The 14,325-nt window shown below is 50.0% G+C and overlaps 5 protein-coding genes across 5 annotated transcripts; 3 read left to right on the forward strand and 2 right to left on the reverse strand.

The window, feature by feature from the left end:
* Positions 1 to 498: 498 nt before the first annotated feature.
* Positions 499 to 5,204, forward strand: GT037_011227 (glycosyltransferase family 24 protein; the record flags this gene model as incomplete). Its single annotated transcript, XM_038936274.1, has 5 exons — positions 499 to 641; positions 691 to 1,044; positions 1,093 to 1,924; positions 1,974 to 2,234; positions 2,289 to 5,204. 5 exons carry the CDS (start codon positions 499 to 501, stop codon positions 5,202 to 5,204), a joined length of 4,506 nt encoding a protein of 1,501 aa, XP_038781043.1.
* Positions 5,205 to 5,892: 688 nt separating this feature from the next.
* On the forward strand, positions 5,893 to 6,185 carry GT037_011228 (uncharacterized protein; the record flags this gene model as incomplete). The annotated part of the gene is made up of 2 exons (XM_038936275.1): positions 5,893 to 6,025; positions 6,091 to 6,185. The coding sequence occupies 2 exons, from the start codon at positions 5,893 to 5,895 to the stop codon at positions 6,183 to 6,185; spliced, it is 228 nt and encodes a 75-aa protein (XP_038781044.1).
* Positions 6,186 to 6,593: 408 nt separating this feature from the next.
* Positions 6,594 to 10,439, forward strand: GT037_011229 (thioredoxin-like protein; the record flags this gene model as incomplete). The annotated part of the gene is made up of 3 exons (XM_038936276.1): positions 6,594 to 6,919; positions 7,414 to 8,673; positions 9,458 to 10,439. 3 exons carry the CDS (start codon positions 6,594 to 6,596, stop codon positions 10,437 to 10,439), a joined length of 2,568 nt encoding a protein of 855 aa, XP_038781045.1.
* Positions 10,440 to 11,104: 665 nt separating this feature from the next.
* On the reverse strand, positions 11,105 to 12,475 carry GT037_011230 (uncharacterized protein; the record flags this gene model as incomplete). Its single annotated transcript, XM_038936277.1, has 3 exons — positions 11,105 to 11,915; positions 11,979 to 12,382; positions 12,446 to 12,475. 3 exons carry the CDS (start codon positions 12,473 to 12,475, stop codon positions 11,105 to 11,107), a joined length of 1,245 nt encoding a protein of 414 aa, XP_038781046.1.
* A 902-nt stretch (positions 12,476 to 13,377) lies between these two features.
* Positions 13,378 to 14,221, reverse strand: GT037_011231 (uncharacterized protein; the record flags this gene model as incomplete). The annotated part of the gene is made up of 3 exons (XM_038936278.1): positions 13,378 to 13,603; positions 13,661 to 14,038; positions 14,097 to 14,221. 3 exons carry the CDS (start codon positions 14,219 to 14,221, stop codon positions 13,378 to 13,380), a joined length of 729 nt encoding a protein of 242 aa, XP_038781047.1.
* Positions 14,222 to 14,325: the final 104 nt, after the last annotated feature.

The raw sequence follows: 14,325 nt of genomic DNA on the forward strand, positions 1-14,325 counted from the left end.
AACAAAGTCTACTACGTTTCTAGAAAACGGCAAAGGTCCGGTGGCATCCATGCTGTAAAAAGGTCCTTGGCTTGTAAACCGACCTGATGACTGTTCTTCCGTTGGCGTAGGATCGCGCTTGGACGCGGAAGCTTTCCGTCGCAAAGAGGTTAGGTGGAAAGATAAGATAGCCGCACCTTATCGGGCAAGCGCCATCCATTGCTGCAGGGATCTGGTACCTGACACTTGGAGATGTCGAAGAGCACCAGGTAGAGGAGCAATCGTTCTGCTGCCTGTACGGGACATTCTCTTGTACATTCACTGTGGACATCTGATGCGCTGAGTTGGTCATATCATACAATTGGCCGCAGGCTTTATTCCCTTACCAACACCGTCTGGGCGTTATGCTACACGTTGCAACTTCTTGAGATCGGAAGTTGAACTTTCGAAACACCATCATCTTTCGTTACAGCTACGCGTAACCACCAAGTCTCCAGAGCTTGGAGCTTACACCACATGATGCGAGCTTCGGCCTCTATACTGAGTGCGAAAGCTCTCTTAGTGCTCAGCGCGTTCAGGCACAGTGGCGCACATGCGGGCCCAAGTGTCAATGTCGCTCTTCGAGCTTCCTTCAACCCTGCGCCGTATCTAGTAGAGTTACTGTAAGCTTCAAGTATGCACAGATGGAGAGTTACATCTAACAACCACCAGTGAAACCGCTGCAGAGGAAAACGCGACAGCATACTACCCCATACTCGACCGCATTTCCGAAGGCTACTTCGACGAAAAGGACACACAGCAGGAGCTGTACACGGCCTTTCGAGACCTGCTCCAGAGCGATGGACACATCACCGACCCCACAGCTCTTGCCTCTTTCGAATTTGCCCTGTCAATCCAGTCGGCTGCGCCACGGATAGAAGCACATTACCAATTCTACAAGACTTCGGTGGAGCCATCGCTGGAAGCCACACAGACCAAGGCTTGCGACATCTGGACATCGTTCCATGGAAAGCAATACTGCGATGTACATCTGGAGGAATCCTTCGGGGGCATCGAGAGCGAACGGTACGTACTGGGGATGTACTCGATTGGCAGGTGCTAAGTACTGGACAGGACATATCAACTACCTTTCGACCGCATACTTGGCAACAGCTCGGCTCTGCCTGCCATCCTTTACGCCGATATAACTGCTCCTCGATTCAAGAAGTGGCACAAGACATTGAGCAAGACGGCCAAGGAAGGAAAGACGTCGTACCGTGTCCGGCATAAGCCTTCATCCAACGCGCCGACAGTACCATTGATAGTCAACGGATACGGTGTCGAGTTGCAGTTGAAGCGGACAGACTACATCGTCATAGATGACAGGCAGGCTGAGCAGGGACAGAAGAGTGATGCTCAGAAGCCGATAGGCACTGGCTTGGACGACGATGAAGATGTTGCGGACCTTAAGCCCTTGTCCAAGGACGAGGTATCCGAACTAGCATTGAAAGCTGCCGACTTTGTGACTCAAAGCGAACAGCCAATGGACACCCTCATGAAGCTTGTGCAGGACTTTCCAAAGTACTCATCCATTATTGCAGCTCATAACGCGTCGGATGAGTTTGTTGAGGAACACTTGGCGAATCGCAACCAACTTCTTCCTGCTGGTTACAACGTCATATGGATCAACGGCGTACAGATCCCGGCTCGCGATGTGAATCCGTACTCGCTGTTGGCGCATTTGCGACGCGAGCGGAAATTGATCAATGGAATACGCAGTCAGGGTTTGACCGGTTCCGAGGTTGTATCTTTGCTATCACATGCTTCCATTGCGGAGAGCCAGACGGAGGACGAGCCTCAACGTTATGACTTTAGGGATACTACTGAAGGGGGCAACATCATCTTATGGCTTAACGACATCGAAAACGACCCTATGTACGAGGGATGGCCAAGTGAGCTCAGAGCTGTCAGTACAACTATCAACTACATTGATTTCGGACTAATTGTGATTGCAGCTGCTGCAAAGAACTTACCCTGGCCAGCTCCCGTCTTGTCGAAGGGACATTCACAACGCCATCGTCTCCGTTGACTTTACCTCTACTGAAGATGTTTCGCTCGCTCTGGATACTATAATGAGTCTGATCAGACGTGGCATACCCCTACGCTGGGGTCTCGTTCCTCAGACTGCCACATCGGAGGCTATAGACCAGACTAAGCTAGTCTATCATCTGCAGGATGCATACGGATTACCTGCTGTGATAGAATACCTACAAGTTGTGAGTGTTGGTCTGTCTGGGTATGCACGTATTTTGCGCTGACATCACGAGTAGTCTGCGGCGAAACCCGACAAAGCTGTCTTTGACACAACGGTCAAAAGAACTACACTTATCGAAGGGAAGGAAGCGTTGGTATTCGATGATGTACTCAAGTCCGAAGCCCTGAATCAACGTATCTCAGGTGCCAAACAGTACCTGAAGCGTCTGGCAGCAGAGGGCCCGAAAGCTCCCATCTTTGTCAACGGTGTTCCCATTCCAGCGACCGATGAATGGCTCCAAACACTCAGCCAAAGGATCGGCATGGATCTGCGTCAGATCCAAAAGGGTGTCTTCAACGGCGTCTTCAATGACGATAGTTGGGTTCCGCAATACTTCTTGTTCCAGGCCGCTGCTAAACGCAACCCTTTGATCATCCCAGAGAATGAGAAAAACATCACGCTCATAAACATGGCGGAATTTGAAGAAGTACATGGCGAAGCCTACAGTAAGATGCCGCGACTTCATGCGTCAGAGTCTGCTAGCAAGAGTGACTGGATTCATATCACGCTGGTAGCGGACTTTGACTCTGAGGCTGGGTTTGCGCTTCTCAAAGCTCTAGCAGATTTTCGCGAGGCCAACCCGAATGTCGAGGCCGTCCTTATACATAATCCGAAAGCAGGTGCGGAGCAATCCAACGCCTCCGAAGACCTATTGGAAACATACATCAAATCCGGTCGCAAGCTCACCAGCGAAGCCCTGTCTGAACTCCTGGGCAAAGAGGCCAATTATGGACCCACTCCCGCCAATTCAACCTTGTTCTGGAAGGTTTCTGAGCCGATATACGACGCTGTCGGTCTGAAGCCAGGACAAAATGGCTTACTTGTCAATGGCCGCTATGTTGGTCCTATCCCAGAGGACTACACGTTTTCACAAGATGACATGGAGACTTTTGTCACCTATGAGACTACCAAGCGCATTGAGCCTTTGAACAAGGCGCTTGCTGATCTTCAACTCATGGACAAGGTCGCGTCTCCTCTAGACGTTGCAAAGATACAATCGCTTGTTGCGCTGTCCACTGTGTCAGATGTTCCAGAAGGCATATTCGAAACTGCATCCACTTTGAGGATGAGCACATACAACGACTGGAAGTCCAAGTACACCGCTATCGTCAGGGGCGACGAAGATAAAGCTGTTTTCCAGATTGTGGCTTCCATCGATCCGGCTACTGAACAGGCACAAAAGTGGGTACCTATCCTCAAGGTACTTAGTGACATGGATGGCGTACACCTTAAACTTTTCTTGAACCCCAAGGGGATGCTGCAGGAACTTCCTGTCAAGCGTTTCTATAGATACGTTCTCGAAGCCCGTCCACAGTTCACTCATGATGGATCTGTTGGCCGTCTGGGAGCTCACTTTGGTGGCATCCCCAAGGAAGCCCTGCTGAACCTCGGCATGGATGTGCCACCATCATGGCTCGTCGCTCCTGAAGAGTCTATCCATGACCTCGACAATATCAAGCTTAGCACGACCCCTGCTGGTACCAACATCGACGCTATATATGGATTGGAGAGCATTCTTATCGAGGGTCACTCCCGCGACACTACAAATGGTGGGCAGCCGCCACGTGGTGCTGAGGTTGTTCTTGCCACTGAGCGTGACCCTCACTTTGCCGATACCATCATCATGGCCAACCTGGGCTACTTCCAGTTCAAAGCCAACCCTGGATTCTACAACATCAAGCTCAAAAGTGGCCGCTCTCAAGAAGTCTTCAACCTTGACAGTGCAGGTCCGATCAGCTGGGCCCCTCAGCCTGGTGACGAAACCACCGAGATCGCACTTATGAGCTTCCAGGGCGCAACAATCTTTCCCCGACTTTCACGCAAACCGGGCCAGGAAGACACCGATGTACTCGCTCCTGAGGAATCGCTCGCCTCTGAGCTGGTCGGCAAGAGCGCACAGAAGGTCAACAAGTTTCTCGGCAAGATGGGACTCAACTTCGACTCTGAAAAAGTCTTGCAAAAGGGCGCCGACTTGTTCTCTGGAGGCAAGATAGCGAAGAAGGGTACTCAAGCAGACATTAACATCTTCTCCGTCGCTTCAGGCCACTTGTACGAGCGCATGCTCAATATCATGATGGTGTCTGTTATGAAGCATACAAACCACACTGTCAAATTCTGGTTCATTGAGCAGTTCCTGTCCCCCAGCTTCAAGTCCTTCCTCCCGCACATTGCTGCTGAGTACGGATTCGAATACGAGATGGTCACATACAAGTGGCCTCACTGGCTCCGTGGTCAAACCGAGAAGCAACGCGAAATTTGGGGTTACAAGATCCTCTTTCTGGATGTCTTGTTCCCCCTAGATCTTGAAAAGGTCATTTTCGTTGATGCCGATCAGATCGTAAGGACCGACATGTTCGAACTAGTACAGCACGACCTCGAAGGCGCACCTTACGGCTTCACACCCATGGGCGACTCACGTACTGAGATGGAAGGCTTCCGCTTCTGGAAGACGGGCTACTGGGCGAACTTCTTGCGTGGTCGGCCATATCACATCTCCGCACTTTATGTTGTAGATCTCAACCGCTTCCGCCAGCTGGCCGCCGGTGACAGACTGCGTCAGCAATACCACTCCCTCTCCGCCGACCCCAACTCGCTTTCCAACTTAGACCAGGACTTGCCAAATAATATGCAGTTCAATCTGCCCATCCACAGTTTGCCTCAAGAGTGGCTGTGGTGCGAGACATGGTGCAGCGACGAAGATCTTGCCAAAGCAAAGACTATTGATCTATGCAACAACCCACAGACCAAGGAGCCCAAATTGGATCGGGCAAGACGGCAGGTTCCAGAGTGGAACGTGTATGATGAGGAGATTGCAGCATTGGCAAGGAGGGTTAAAGGGGAGGAGATGAAAGAGGTTGTGGATGTGCAAGAGGAAGAGCAGAGGAGGGAGAAGAAGGAGAAGGATGCTGAGATTGAGCACAGTGAGTTGTAACATAGATGATATACGTAGTGCATGGAAGCGCAGCTTGATATCAGTAGTGAAGGGTTGTCACAATATTGAAAGCGTCGCAATTTCGCAGAAGCACGCCTATCTTGCTCTTGGCTTGTCTTGACAGCGGTACAAAACTCGTCTTTCAAATCATTTCGACGTTGGTGTTTCGCTGACCAGTCTAGTTGTCATTCGTCAGACCCTCGATATCAAAAGGGCCGATCGAGCCGTCTTTCCCGACCACCACTACGATGATCGACCACACCACATGCGGTCATAACGTTCAGGAGGCTTGCACGCGGAGCGAACAATCCACAACCGGTTTCTGCAAATTCCTGAATCTACGCGTGCCCTGATGCGATGAGACAATAAACCACACACGCTCGGGTCTCGGCTCCTCTAGCGCGTACTGGTCCCCGTGCCGGTGCCGACTGTACCTGGGACTCGGTGGAGCAGGTAGCTTCATGCCAAGACAAGTATGACATCGGTGCTCAAGCGTCATAGTCGCAAAAGACGTAATGTGGAGGTGCCATGAGGCACTGGGCTGGATGTGTAGGACGTAGGTATATAAAGCTGGCATTGACTTGTATTGTACAACATCACCATACACTCATCAAGCGAATCTATACCATTAATCTCAACTTCTTCACCACCCCAAACAAACCAAAGTACACATCACTTCCGCATCAACATGTCTGGACAAGGAGTCTCTCACCAGGGCATCACCGCCCCCGGTCTCAGCGAGGCGGATCAGAACATCAACAACACCACCGAGGACATTAGCAACAAGGCTTCGGGACACAAGGCCAACTTGAGCAACCCCAGTATGTTTCTTCTTGGTTATATATGATGGCATCACTATAGAAAAAGAAAACTAACGTGTGGCTAGACACTAGTGAGGAGTCCAAGAAGAAGTCTGCGGAGGCGCTCAAGGCGCTCGGTGGTGAGGATGCTTTCTACGGAAAGCAGGGTAAGGGCGAGTAAGGGGTGAAGATGCTCAAACAAGGAGGAATGCATTTATGATACCATATGAGATGAATATAATGTCTTTCAACACTTATTTACTGCCTCTGGGCAAATGCTCTACAAGTGCCGTGTCAGTGGAATCAGTATAGCCACGTCGTTCCGTTCGTATGTGACTTCCCATGAAGACTCTACTGAGATTTCGTTGAGATGCAAGAAGACCTTAAGCAATGATCGCGTTGACGATGCATCTGGCATGGTGTTCTTGTGGCTCCAAGCGATGACGTCATCAACCCTGTTGTTTCGTTCCCCACACCTCCACCCCAGCCATCCAATCTCCCCCGACTTCGAAGTACGATTACAAAGAGAAGCAACCACGATCTCGTCGCCCATCGATATCCTGCAAAGCCACACATCATCACTATCACCATGTCCTCAGATCACCCAGAGATACCCACCCTCCACTCCAAAGCCGAGTATCTCCGCGCCGTAATGTACGAAGGCGTCACAATCCTCGAAGGCACAGCAACTTGGTGCAAAAACTGCCACATCATTGCGCCTGAAGTCGCTAAGATGGTGACTGAGTACCCAAATGTCAAGTTCTACACGTATGATGTTGAAGAGTGTGAGGATATTGCGCAGGAGTTGGGGGTGAGGTCTATGCCGACGTTTAGTGTGTTCAAGGATGGGGATATCATGCAGGGGGTTACGGGCGCGAAGCCGAAGGAGATTAGGAAGGCGATTGAAGGGTGTTTGTAGGTGTGGAGGAGGATTTGGAGAAGAGGGAGACTTGGTGAGAGTAAGAGCAGCAATAATTTGAGAGTAGCTAACGAACCTACTCGTTTTGTTGTTGGACTCATGGCGGCAGCAGCTTAAGTTACGAGAGCTTTTGATTTGTTGATAGCTGCTCTCTTCGTTATTGAGTTGTGTGCGTCAAAAAGCGGTGGAGTTGCGGCCACCTCTCGCGGAGGTGAAAGCGACTTAGAGAAGCGAGGAGAGCGTTTGCACGTAGATTCTCGCACACTGAGCGGCCATCTCTAGATTATTTTTACTTGAGCTTTTTACGCCAATGCCCTCCCGGAGTCTCGCTTACCATCGTATTTCATCGTTTCCACGTACGCCGATAGATCGTCGCGGTTACTTGGAAACAAAAACTCACATCATAATATCCCTGCACAAAGATCGTTGGCATTCACAGCAGTATGGCGGGACCTGGAAGGAACGGACCGCTCATAGATATAAGATCCAGAATCAAGAGGCAGATGACCAAACTTGCGGTATACGAACAGATAATCGCGCGACCAAGCAACACGATCGAAAATAAGTGTACGTCAATCATCAAAGCCAAACAGCAGATCTTGCAGGCAACGCTCAAGGCCAATCAAAAACGATACACGAACATGGTGGTGATGTCTCCCATGAAACATCTACCCATATACTATCACGTACCGGCAATCTCAATCTCAGAACTATCACGATTCACGTCCACTGAAGTAAAAGCCTTTGAGAATGTTACCACTATCCATCTCTCACTCTTCCAACTCACTGTCAATCGCGCTGTCTTAGAGCAAGAGATTCGAAACATCAGATCGAAGGAACGAAGGCAAACCGAGCCTGTCAAGTTCATAGATGCTGTGAAAGATGCCGAAGAGATACAGGACATCAAGAGCATCATCAAGGAGTGTGGAGACACAATGCGGGAGCATGAGTCCTGGATCATGTCCCTTCATTTGAAAGTGTGGGCAGCGACAAACGCGGCGAACCGTGCGGCTAAGAGTGACGTCGAGATGCCTAGGATCAGTACACGGTCTCTTTCACCTGCAGCCACAGCCATCGCTGCTACCCCTTTGTCTGCACCCACTCCAGCCACTACTGCGTGTGGCATAGCTACCGTCGAGCCCATCAAAATCGCCTCTGTTCAGGTTGCGGTCGCAGATAGACCGCCTGAAGTTAAAGCCGCCGCGAAGGATATCAAAGCCCGTAAGGCTTCAAATGTCGTAGCAACTGTCCCAAAAAGCACGACTGCTATCACCAAAGGGGACAAAACGCTCTCGAGTATTACGCTGTGCGCGACAAGAAAGCAATTCGCCAACGTGAAGAACGTAGAGCGAACAAAATTTGTTGTTGGCGACATCGGCTGGTTTCCCATTCTACGCCCCTCTGTATCTAAATCTTCATTCGACATCTATACCGAGTTCGGCTACATCTGCGCTAAATCATACCCACTCATCATCGTGGAAACGTTGGAGGATTGCATGCTAGGTCTTGTCATCTCCACATCAAACGGAAATGGCTTGCGCCTGAAGTGCGATGCTGTGAAAAGCCGAAGTGCTCTCCTCGTCAATGAAACATCACGGAACCCTACCTTTTCTGACTGGGGCCAAGAATTATTTCCTAGAAAGATGCTTCGGGTCAAGGGTTCCAGCGAATATAGCCCGGCCGCGGGCGCTTACGTTGACATGCTGAATGTAATCATGATACCCTATGACACAAGGTTCCAGAAGAAAGGGTATCTGATTATGGAAGACGTTCTTTTTCTTCAAAGGATGAGACTCTCAGCGATGCTCGCAGCATCCGGAGCTGGAAAACTGGGAAGTATACCCAACTTTTGGCAGTGGCTAGGACGATGGTATCAAAAATGGTGCAAGGCAGCCTAGATGGTGGCGTAAGCATGAGAAGAACCATACAAACTAGAGCAAATGTACATGAAGACATCAGGTAATGGATGATATGAATCAATCTGAGTGGACACGTACGAACTTCACACGTTGCATCGAGACCAACGGGGTGCCTCTCAGTATGCGATTCGCAAATGTCAGTGTACGCTGTACCTGAGCATCGACGTTTCCAGTACTGTCTACCTAGTGTGATTAAGTCTGATGATGTCCCCCCAAGTGGGCCTCGTGTTCAAATGTCAGTCAGTCATTCAATAGCCTTCACGCTCACTCCAATCTCACGTGAGACTGTCGGAGCAAGCATGCAAGAGATACTTAACAAGGCTCACCTGGGTAATCAAGTATCATTAATACACGTTCATTGTCTTGTTTTTGTATATAACGCACGTTCTATGTTCGTGAAGCGGTCAAGGTGCGGCTCACATCGTTCACCACTCATCGCCCAGGCAACGCTGCGTTTGCACTCTGCGCGACTGAAAATCTATTTTATACCATTTTCCAGACTTTCTAATGACAGTCACAACAGCAAAACTCTCCCGTTACTTGTCGCTGAAAAGTGTCTCTGCCTTATACATCGTTTTCTCGTTTCACCTTTACTACACCAACCCACATAGTCAGCATGGACTTCCTCGGCGACACCTCGCATCATGATTACAAGCCTATATCGCCAATATGGCCTGCTGTAGTCTCCGAAAATATGAAACACCTTCGGGGCATGATTGCGAACGAGGCTCTCGCGATCGAGCTCGAGCAAGAACGGATGAGGTCACTGTTCCCACAGTACAGCAAGATGAGGTGGGATGGAGCGACGTCCAAAGATCTAGCAGATAAAGAGGCGGAGCTGGAGGGAATCTCGGCAAAGCTCAAGAGATGCGTTCAGAATTTCGAAACATATGTGGTAGAATGGAACAAAGCGATAGAGCATGCCGAGGTAGGAGTGAAGAGGAAGAGGACTGCTCAGGAGGGAGTGGATAATGAGGGATCGCCACCGCCCGCCAGCAAGGCGAAGACCTCGGAGACGGATACCGCATCTGATCTGCCTCGATTCGAAGAATCGCCTTCTACCATTCCACGTCCTATCGTACAGAATCGGTATAAGTCTGTTCGCAACGTCGACCCCAAGACCATCAGTGTCGGCGATATCGGCTGGGCGCCGCTACCACGCATGGCCCTAAGCAATTCGATCAACAAGACCATACCATCCGAGTATGGCAAGGTGAGCATCAAGGTCTATCCGTTTATCATTGTCAAGAAGCTGGATGACTGCATGCTCGGGCTCGTCATCTCAACTGCCAGAGGCCATGGTCTCAAGAACAAGGAAGCCTCCGTACGCCAGCGAAGCTGCTACGTCACTGGACCCAATTTCAAGGGCTTCGACGATCCACCTTTCGGTTGGGCCATGAGCCCTCGATGTCAGAACTTAGTGGTTGCGGGAACAGGCTATGAACCTGCAACAGGCGCTTTTGTTGATATGCTGGACAGTCACAAGATCTACTACAATTCCAGGTTTGAGAAGAGTGGGTGCCTTACAATTCAGAGTAGGGTTGATCTGGGACGAATGAGGCTGTCGGCACTACTTTGGGGTGCGAGTGAGGGCTGATACTTGGTGACAGTAATGGTCTATGATGAGGTCTGTGACGAGATCTGTGACGTAGTTTAGTGTACATTCAGTTATCACGATGTGCTAGATGGCAATTACTCCCAACCACGTAGGCATTTCCATTTTTCTTTCCTACATCTTTACGCATGTCTGAGTTCACTTATAGGACTAACAATAACTCATAATGCCAGCAAATGTCCACCAGAATCGACTATTGGAGTGAAGGATTACATGACTACACATATCTCACGTATGTTGTCCAAGTACTACTTTAGCTCAACTCAATCATCTTTTCATACAGAGTACTCGTCTCGGTCCATAATTATTTAGGGATTCCAGTGCCTCCTACGCTGTTCCTAACTTGGCGTACCCAACTTTTCTCAACAACCGTGCGCATACTTGTAGTTCCTTAAACGTCCTGCAATCTGCCAGAATGCTCCAGGGAACTTCTGGATATTCTTCCCGAATGATCTCTTCTATGCGTCGTTGTCGTTGTGTCGATGATAACCCAACAAGACGAAGATCAGAACAAGCCGAGAAGTCTAGGATAGCATCTACATGCTTGCCTGTGATATTATCTAGTTCAACGGCATCAACCATGATCAGCCCATCCTTGGTCAGGCTGAACTTTCGTGATCTTAATGAGCTCGGTGTTGCCAACCAAGCTACACTATGAAGTATGGTCTGCCATTGTCAGAACTGTTGCAATGATGTAGATTCCTGGCGCTTGCCTTGATCTCTAGTGCATCCCCTTTAAGATAGTAAGAGTAATGTTCCTGATCACTATCACATCCGGAGTTCCTGCTGGCTTTGATCTGCAGGGGTACGTTTAAGCGGTACCGCATTTCGACTCTTCTACGATCGACTGTGCCAGTTCTTTGTACGTTAGTTTTATAGTTATCACCCAAATATCGCCACTCATCCAATTTCCGTAATACGACGACATCATCTCTACGTTTGAGGCTCAGCTCCTCGGGGCTTTGAGCAGTGTAGTCTTCCAAGCTGCAAGCTACGGCTTTCCCAACACGGAGATAGCGGATCGCGCTTGTGAACGAACCACGCAAAGGAGCAAATCTAGGGGTCCCGGCTATCAGAGCAAAATTTGGATCTTCCTTAGTAATTGGCGAGTCTATAGTACAATCTGAATCATCGTTGTACATAGTCATGCCATCGTCAGCGACGGTGTTCATATCGTCGGGTTCGATACTTGCTGTCTGTTCCATAGTGTTGTTCAGTGCCTTCGAATACACCTTCGATCTTAGGACCTCGGATTCGAAAAGACTTCCGGAATGATGGTCACTGATATCAGTACGGATCGGGAGCTTGCTGAAGATACTGCTCGAGTCATCGGTACCCAATATGGATTCCGCCGCTTCTATCGAATGAGCTTCTCGCATGCGTTGAGTGTCATTCGCAATTCTTTGAAGCATTTTGCCATGCTTTTGGATAAGCTTCTTCATCTCGGTCAATGAATCCCTACGACGATTAGCCACCCGTTCGTGATCTTTTACGCTGTATTGCAACATGGTCTTCACTCACATTTGTAGTAGCCCAATCAGTGCGCTGATGGCAGTATGCTGTTCATGCAGCTGCCTTTGGAGCTCTTTGACTTCATCATCATTCCAAAGGGTCTTGAACTTTGCTTTCCAATTTAGCCTGGATGTATCAAGGACACCTTTTGTGATCTTCAGCATGTACTTCTCAAGCCATGTTGAAAGCACTAGACAGCTTGTCAGAGTCGTGTCCAACGTCTCGATCAATGTCGGCTTCTCCTGCAGGACATCTGTGTCACTCAGAAGTAGCGACTGGATCTGCGACAGCGAGGCACCCGTGAGTTTAAGCTGCGAACAGAGTGAGGACACAGTAACGGGCGCACGTTTCCACGCGGTACGAATTTCGTTGAGCTCTTTGGCAGCTACAACGCAGGTCGTCGTGATCCGAAGCTAAGGGTCTCGTCAGCTAGGCACTGCTGCTTTGATGGAGACCTTCCACTTCGCAACACTTACCACAGCTGTCGTGATATTCAAGGGATCCATATGAAAGCCGGTAAAGCACAAAGGCTGGTCTGGTATGCACAGGCGAGCTTGGCTTCGCAGCCCGTCAATGACCGGGAGTAACTAGTCTTCCCTACTGCAATCTACAACAGTACATTCTAGAATAATACTAGATATTCTAAGTCAATATAGCCTTTAGACCTCAACTTCTACACAAATAATAATTACATTAGTGCTGTTTTAGGCTGTAGAGCAGTAGAAAGCTTTAGCGTACTTCTTCAATTTCTCCCTTGTATGCGGTGGGGTGATTGATGAGCTATCTTCTGTGATTCATAGGGCAAATACACAACAAGACAAGTTCCCATTCGTGAGGTGTAAGGAAGACTATCCCAAGCGCCATGAGGATGTGGCCCTTCAGGCTGATAAAGAGGCGTTGAGATACAGCCTCCTATTCGTGCACCGCCCCGATCCACAACGTGACGCGCGGGGTAAGCCTCATCGCATACACAGCCTCAACTTGAGGCTTCTCAGCGCAACTCGCGCGACGAATGGTGAGACGTAACAAACATATTGATGGAACTAAGAAGTGAACGGGCATTCGAAGAGTCGGGCCGGTAGCACGCTTAGAGTGCCCCTTCTATAACTCGTCCCAGATTACGTCACACGGCACAACATCAGCCATGGCTTTTGGACGTTTCGTGAAATTGTGATATGCCTACTACATGGTTACGCTGCTGAGCTTGCTGCATGAAATACAATGCTGTATAGTATGCCCATGGTTAAGCGTGTCCCGTAAAGTGCATGACTGCGACCATCATTGCATACGTCTCTCGTGAGCGACATGTCTATGCCCAACAAGACCAAGGTCCCAACCAGTGACATGGCCTCTGCATGTGAGGTCTACACTAATCCGCTCCTAACGCAAGACCTGAGTTGACTGAGGTTTAACCTCCCTTTCTAGGGGCGTTAGGCACAGCAACTGGCGCGCGAGCCGCTCCTCCCGATGCCGCACCCTTCTTACGCTGGTAGAAGCGTTCGACAACCTTACGGACGTGGTTTTCCGCCTGCTGCTTATCGCTGGGTGCCTTGATGTTGTCGAGCGTGTACGGGGCTTGAATAAGAACGGAGTCGCTAACGACGATCTGTGTGTCTGCCCATCGGGTCGGTAGACTGTTTTACGCGCGTCAGTTCAGATGCCTTGTGCCTGTATGTTCTGCTACGACTCACGTTCTTGATATAGCATCGAACAGCTCCTGTGCTTCGGGACTAACTCCCTTGCCCTTCTGCATGTCCTTCTTCTTCATCTCGCGGATAGTCTGGTCTTCGCGGGCTTGTAGCGCGGCTAGATCTACCTTGGAGATGCTGGGGAGCGCTCCATCAAAACCCGGTGCGGACTCAGATGCCCGCTCTCCTGTGCCAATGATCTCGAAAGATTCAATGTGTGCGAATGGGATGATGTGGTAGTCGCCAGGCTGGCTGAAGATGGAGGCGGAGGGGTTCGGCGGGGCAGGGGCGGTGTTGATGGCTATGGCGTGGGTGAGGTTGCAAGCTGTGAAGAGAGTGCCCTCGAGGACGTTCTTGCCAGGGGCACATGTTACTTTGATGCTGGGGTGCGTCAGCTGATGCTCCAATACCAAGATATCTCAAAGTGAGCAAAACGTACCGTGACCCAACAGCCTTGTATAGGTCGGAGTCTGCGCCAATGACATCTTTGCCCGAGCTCGTGCCGGCTTTGAGGTTCGGCGTCGCGACCTTACCCGCAACGCTGTTGCGCTTGTTGTCCGCCATGGTAATCCTGCTCTTGTATCTCCCGTCTCTCGTCTAGGCGACTGTATATTACGGGCAGCGGAGGCTGGCTCGTTGCTCCGCTACAGATGTTTCGTCAGCACCCA

The sequence above is a fragment of the Alternaria burnsii genome (assembly GCF_013036055.1).
Source record: "Alternaria burnsii strain CBS107.38 chromosome Unknown 710, whole genome shotgun sequence".
Lineage (NCBI taxonomy): Eukaryota > Fungi > Ascomycota > Dothideomycetes > Pleosporales > Pleosporaceae > Alternaria > Alternaria burnsii.